Raw genomic sequence first — 7,144 nt, forward strand, 5'->3', positions numbered from 1 at the left:
TATGTGCGTTCTCTGCCTATCACTTGATCGTCTGACTGCTCATCCATATTTACAATAACAATGCTAGTTATGATGGATTCTCTTTAGGGCGAATACAAAGTAAATAATAGAAAAGGGAAAACAGAAAAAATGACATTAAGGTGGCTCTTGTAGCGTTAAAATATTAAGTACTGAAAATAATTAATTTAAATAATGTTATGTTTTCAAAAATGCTCTTTGAGCAACAAATCAAATTTAAATAATATTAAAAAATTATTTGAGTGATTTAACATCCCGGGCCCCATTGAAACCCTGGTTTCAATCAAACTTTATTCTTTAGGAAGTACGGCTAACTTTGCCACGGGACGCTTTAATGTAGTTTGTGATGTCTTGACTTCTGCCACTCGAACAAAACCGTCTGCTCCTGGAATAAGTTTGGTAACACGACCGATGGCCCATTTCATGGGGGGAACATTGTCTTCGTGTATGAGCACCATATCGTTGACTTGAAGATTTTGTTTGTGGGGTTTTCCAGCGATACCGATTTTGTAACTGAGCCAAGTATTCTGTGTGCCACCTGCTCCAGAAATGAGACTTTATGGCTGAGATTCTTTGCCACTGTTGTAGATGAGAAATGTCAGAGTCATATTTTATCTTCTCTGGAATACACTGCAACGGGCAACCAATGAGTAAATGCCCTGGAGTAAGCGCTTCTAAGTCGTTGGGATCTGTGGATATCTGGCAGATAGGACGGGAATTTAAAATTGCCTCTATTTCAACAAGGGCTGTGCATAGCTCTTCAAATGTAAGACGAGCACTAGGGAGCGTTCTGAGCAAGTGGCCTTTAGCTGATTTCACAGCAGCTTCCCATAGTCCACCAAAATGAGGAGCTCTGGGAGGAATGAAGGAAAATTCTATGAACTTCGCAGATGAATAATGAGCAACTGCTTCCTTATTTTTGTCGAGGTGGAAAAATTTATGAAAATCACTCAATTTCCTCTCTGCTCCAACAAAATTGGTAGCGTTATCGCAATAAATTCTTGACGGTACACCTCTGCGGCCAGTAAACCGTTTTAATGCTGCTATGAAGGCCTCGCTGGACAAGTCGGATACCGCTTCTAGGTGTACTGCCTTTGATGCGAAACAAACGAAGACAGCAATGTAGGATTTTGATGGAGCTTTCCCTCGAATCCTGAGATACGTTGGTATGGGACCAGCAAAATCAACTCCAACAACATCAAATGGGCGGAAACGGGTAACTCTATCTTTGGGTAAGTTGCCCATTACCTGAGTGAGTAATTTCGGTTTGTATCTTGTGCAATGTATGCACTGATGAACCACCTTTCGGGCCAAAGACCGACAATTGACTATCCACAATTGCTGCTGAACCAAAGATACTAAGGCTTTTGGACCAGCATGGTAATTAGAGCGATGAATGTAGATCACCATGATTTTTACGAAGGGATCGGTTTTGGGCAGGAGCAAAGGAAACTTTATCTCTGGTGTAAGCTCGGCATTTAATAATCGGCCGCCAACTCTTATTAATTGCACTCCAGAGACATCTTCTATAAATGGAGCCAATGATGACAGCTGACCAGAGACAAATCCATGCTTTGATATTTCAAGGAATTCCTCCGAAAAATAATGTTGTTGAATGCACCAGACTATCCTATGGAGAGAATGTGTCAACTCATCTGGAGATATAGAGGGCAAGTGGAGCGATTTCCTTGAACGAATTCGAAATATATATGAGAATATTCTGAGACATTTTAAATAGTTACTGAATTTATGGACTGCTTTTAGGATATAGGGTAAGTCCTCCTTTTTTGTTATCAATGTAATTTTTCGTCTTTCAAGATGCATGTCCGCTTCGCTTAGACTTGGGCCAGAATAATTTGGCCAATTGAAAGATGGACCCATAAGGAAGGAAGGGCCTACGAACCAAGGCGTAACCAATATATCGGAGACAGAACAACCTCTGGATACTAAATCAGCGGGATTGTGTTCAGTAGGAACATATTGCCATAGGACATCAGGGCAAGTTTCTTGAATCTCAGCTACTCTGTTACCCACAAAAGTAGACAAGGTTGAAGAGTGGGAATTAATCCAATGAAGAGTAATCTGAGAATCCGACCAGAAGTGGATTTGAGAAATCGGGAAGTTAAAATATTGCTTTAATTGGCTCCAGAAGGTTGCGAGTAAATGAGCAGCACACAACTCTAATCGTGGCAATGTTCTCGTTTTCAAGGGCGCAACCCTTGACTTGGATGCGATTAAATTTACTGCTATGTTTCCCAAAGAATCTTCACAGCGAAGATATAAACAGCAATCATATGCCTTTATTGAAGCATCTCCAAATCCATGGACCTCTATGTTAGTTGAATTTGGCAGTCGAATGTATCGAGGAATCTTTACTTGAGACAAATTATTGTAATCAGCCATGATGGATTCCCACGCTGATTCAATTTCTTGAGGGACTGATTCATCCCAATCACATTTTATGATCCAAAGATGTTGGATCAATATTTTTGACCTGATGATGAGAGGGCTTATTAAACCCATTGGGTCAAAGAGCGTCGACGTCAGGGAAAGAATGTTTCTTTTCGTATTATGTGCATACGTTTTGGATGGGCGAAACTCAAAATGGAATGTGTCATTATCTGAGTGCCATGTCATACCCAAAGTACTTGTGACGTCATCATTTAGCGTCATTTCCTTTACTTCATCTTCACTTGAAACATAACCTGGGTAATTGTTATGCCATTTCGAGAGTGAAAATTTCGAGTAAGATAAAATTTCGGTGACTTCGTTCTTAATGCGTTTTAAAGATACAAGGTCATCCGCTCCAGTAACCATATCGTCGACATAAAAATCATTCATGATTATGCCTTTTCCTATTTCGTATGGGTTGGGAAAACGTTCTGCGGCATAATGTAGACTTCGAATTGCGAGATATGGTGCCGAAGCTGTCCCGTATGTAACGGTGTTGAGGGCAAATGTTTTTATCGGTTTGGTGGAGTCATCTCTCCACAGTATAAGCTGAAGTTGTCTATCCTCAGGGTGAACCAAAACCTGGCGATACATTTTGACGATATCAGCTGTCATTCCGTAACGATGACACCTGAAACGAAGCAGAGTAATTAATAAATTGTTCTGGATTGTTGGACCCACCATCATAATTTCATTCAGGGATGTTTGTGAAGAGGTTCGACATGATGCGTCGAAAACAACACGCAACTTGGTCGACACACTGCTGGGGCGAAGAACACAGTGATGTGGTATGTAATAGTTGGGAACTGAAATATTAGTGTCGTCCACCTGAGACATATGGCCCAATTCCTCATATTCTTTAAGAAATTTTGAGTAATCTTCTTTTAATTCAGGGTTTTTGTTCAATTTTCTCTCTATGGAAAAGAAACGACGCAGGGCAATGTCTCGTGAATCGCCAAGCACATTTGGGTCACCTTTAAAGGGTAATCTCACCATTAAGCGTCCATCCGATTGAACTGATACATTTTTCACAAAATGGTCTTCACATACTTTTTGTTCTCGGGACATATTTTGGCATTTGCTTTCAACGACGTCAATTTTCCATAGCATTTCAATATTTTTATTTATTTCTTGGAAAATATCTTTGTGTTGTACAATGGAGTAAGTAGACCTTTGTGATGATATTGCCGTTTGACTTGTATACTTTCCAGAGACAATCCATCCCAAGAGAGTTTTTTGTAAAGTGGGCAAATTTTCTCCAAGTTTAATTTGACCAACGGATAAGAGCGAAAAGAATGATTCTGCTCCGAGTAAAATATCGATTCCACGTCGACGATGAAATTCTGGATCAGCTAGCTCTATGTTGGAGGGCAAATTGAAATCATTAACGGAAAGATTCTCATCAGGATGATAACCAGTTATATTGCGAGAAACCAGGAACTCTAATGACATATTGAAGTTATTAAGACGAGATCTTATTGTCGTTTGTGTTTTATGAGTGACTCTCAACTTCGAAGAGCCAACTCCAGAGACATCTGTTGAATTTGTGCTTTTCTTGAGATTAAGAGATTTGCATAATGTCTCACTTATGAAGTTAACTTGAGAGCAAGAGTCAAGCAGAGCACGGCCCAGTTGATATTTTCCCTCTGAGTCACGAACCAATACTAATGCAGTAGCAAGAATAACAGCACTCACTTGGGGACTGGGTTTGTTTTGAAAGGTGCTATGTGTAGCAGCAGATGATGATGACGGTTCTTCTTCTTTCTGGGGACAGGTTGGTTCTAATTGCTTATGAAGAAGCGAGTGATGACGTTGTTTACAAAATCTACATGAATATTTTGAGGGGCAGTGTATGTAACCATGCCCTTTTGATAAACAGTTGAGGCAAAGTTTTTGTTGCTTAGCTTGTTCAATTCGTTGATTAGGAGTAAGAACGATGAACCGCTGACAAGTTGATATCATATGACCCGATTTGGAGCAATGACTGCACACAAAATCTTGAGCCACATTTTTTGTTACGAATGAATGTTGTTTTTGATTATTACTATGTGAGTAATTTGTTGTTATGGTAGGGTTATGCTGTTTTGAAGACCGTCGGCAGTGTGCGTCCAATTGCTGACAACGCTTGTCCAACATGGAGCAACATTCAGTCCAAGAGGGTAATTTAGAGTAATCGATGTATTCATCCCATCGTTGTTTGGTTTCAGAATCAACCTTGCTCATTGCGAGATGAATTATGAAGGCATCACAAATTTGTTCAAAGGAGCCAAGGGATTTCAAAGAGCTATAGAGAGCAGAAATTGTATCCACAATATTTCTCAATTGCTTTGGAACAGGTTTATTGGACTTCGGAAGTTCAAACATTGATGTCACATTTTCAAGAAAGATTAGTGTGTCATTATCGTACCGCTCCTTCAATCTTTTAAGGGCACTAGAATAATTTTCATCAGTGACTTGGAATGCCTTTATGGTTGCAAGCGCTTCCCCACTAAGACACGAGAGTAAGTGGTTGAATTTTTCCGAAGTAGAAATATTTGGGTCATTGTGGACCAAATTGTTAAACGTATTTATAAAGTTCTTATATTCCAGATATTTCCCATCAAACTTGGGTAATTTTAAGCTGGGTAATCTATTAGATGGGACATGAGGCAACACAAAAGATTGATCAGCTATACTAGGACGTCTACTTTGCCCAATTTGAGTAAGAATTTTAGTTTTAATTGAAACATACAGTTCCTCAATTTCGGCTCTTCCATTATCTCTGGGGGACAATCTTTCTATCTGACTTTGGTAGTAAGAAGCTTGCTTGTAGTGGGATTCTACAATTCCCAACCGACACTCAAGTTCTGTATGAGACAATGAAGTGTTGGATTCAATTATATTTTTAATTCGGGTCATACTCCCCTTTGACGAGCCACGTTGTTGTTTCAATTCCTCAAGGGTTGTGTCCCTTTGGGAACCTTGGACTTGTTCATCAGTCATTTGGAATTATAATTTATTATAAATTTGTGTAAAAATGTTTTCCGTTGTTTACCGATGATAGGATTATGTTGCGCAAGAAAAAAAGCCGGTTATGAGAATGCCGTCTCAGTCTAATTTTCAGCTTCAGCCACTTGAGCAACGATAGTTTTAAAAATGGCACCAAAAAATTAGATGAAAAGTAGGCGAGAATGCTGTCTCACTCTAAATTTTCAATTCAGCAATATTCCTTATCGCTTATAAAAATGGCTTCGATTCTTTCGCAAAATGACGGAGTAATGGCTGACAGTAAAAAGGCGGGCAAACAAAATCCAAATGCACTTGGGTAATATGGAGCAAAAATTTTAGGTTAAAAAGACACAAGTGTCCTGTCACGGTCGCCAATGTTTGAGGATTGCCTATTTTGACAACCCCGGAATATGTTTCATATGTAATTAAACACACTCCTAACTCAAGGGTTCGACTTGAGTATGTAAATTGACTTACTCTGGGCAATTGTGTTGTCTATAGGGCCACTTACGACAAAAGTGTTTTAATACACCTCTCCGCCTTTAATCTGACCACGGTTATCCAACAGCAAGTAGAATTCCCTGAGCAAGTTCTTTCTCCTGGAAGAGCAATTTGTCCAAATATTTTCTTCCTCTGTTGAGACACGCCAAAATTCTCGCCTTCGTTTAGTTCCACTTTTAGCTTAATTTTTATGCAATTTTCTCCGAAATTAATTTGCAATTTTTACTCAACCACTGTGTTGGGTAATATCTACTTTTTTGTTTGCCTCTAGCCCGTCACCAAATTAAAACACTTCTTCACTCTTTAGTTGTTTCAAATAAGAATGTTTTATTTCTTTTCTATTCTGGTTTAACAACCAAAGGAATAGCGGGACAATATTTTTTGCATTGAATAGCAGCAGAACGATCAGCAGAGGCAGAGCAATAACATAAACAGAGATGATGCACTCAACGTATGTATGTATGTTTGTACGTATGTGCGTTCTCTGCCTATCACTTGATCGTCTGACTGCTCATCCATATTTACAATAACAATGCTAGTTATGATGGATTCTCTTTAGGGCGAATACAAAGTAAATAATAGAAAAGGGAAAACAGAAAAAATGACATTAAGGTGGCTCTTGTAGCGTTAAAATATTAAGTACTGAAAATAATTAATTTAAATAATGTTATGTTTTCAAAAATGCTCTTTGAGCAACAAATCAAATTTAAATAATATTAAAAAATTATTTGAGTGATTTAACAGTTCTAAAGCTAACAAAGAAGTTGAAATTTGCCTGGCCTCTTATGCTCTTTATACTTCTTCACTACCATCAGCGATATTGGTCTAAAACAGTGCTCTGGTAAAGAATAAATAAAGGGGCCATATCAATTTCCCAACAAACCTACGCTTTGTCGTAGGAAATAGAAACCATTTTCATTTCCACGCTACGCATAGAATTATAAAAAATTATCAACTGCAAATACATAATTATAAACAGTTAAACTTAGACAATTTTGGCATTAATAATCCTGAGTTTCGTGGTTGTATGCAAAGTTTGCGATCTTTTTAGTATTAACTGTAAGGCTGTGAAAAAAATAACTCTTGCACTATCATGGTCATTTTTCTTATTCCTTTCACCATACAGTGGAGGGCATATATAATTTGTCATGCCGTTTTCTACTCCTCGAAGTACTCATAATTGGAA

General features: G+C 38.5%; 1 protein-coding gene across 1 annotated transcript; it reads right to left on the reverse strand.

Moving 5' to 3' along the window:
• Window positions 1-308: 308 nt before the first annotated feature.
• LOC131803246 (uncharacterized) lies at window positions 309-4,692 on the reverse strand. The gene is made up of 2 exons (XM_059124342.1): window positions 2,658-4,692; window positions 309-556 (listed from the first exon to the last, which is right to left on the reverse strand). Exons 1-2 carry the CDS (start codon window positions 4,690-4,692, stop codon window positions 309-311), a joined length of 2,283 nt encoding a protein of 760 aa, XP_058980325.1.
• Window positions 4,693-7,144: the final 2,452 nt, after the last annotated feature.

This window comes from Musca domestica, unplaced genomic scaffold (assembly GCF_030504385.1).
Source record: "Musca domestica strain aabys unplaced genomic scaffold, Musca_domestica.polishedcontigs.V.1.1 28, whole genome shotgun sequence".
NCBI lineage: Eukaryota > Metazoa > Arthropoda > Insecta > Diptera > Muscidae > Musca > Musca domestica.

Coding starts and splice junctions, on each gene's coding strand:
- LOC131803246 (XM_059124342.1), bottom strand. CDS start 4,692: ATGAGCAAGGTTGATTCTGAAACCAAACAACGATGGGATGAATACATC. Junction 557..2,657: donor TGACGTCACAAGTACTTTGG/GTATGACATGGC, acceptor TTTCTGGAGCAG/GTGGCACACAGAATACTTGG.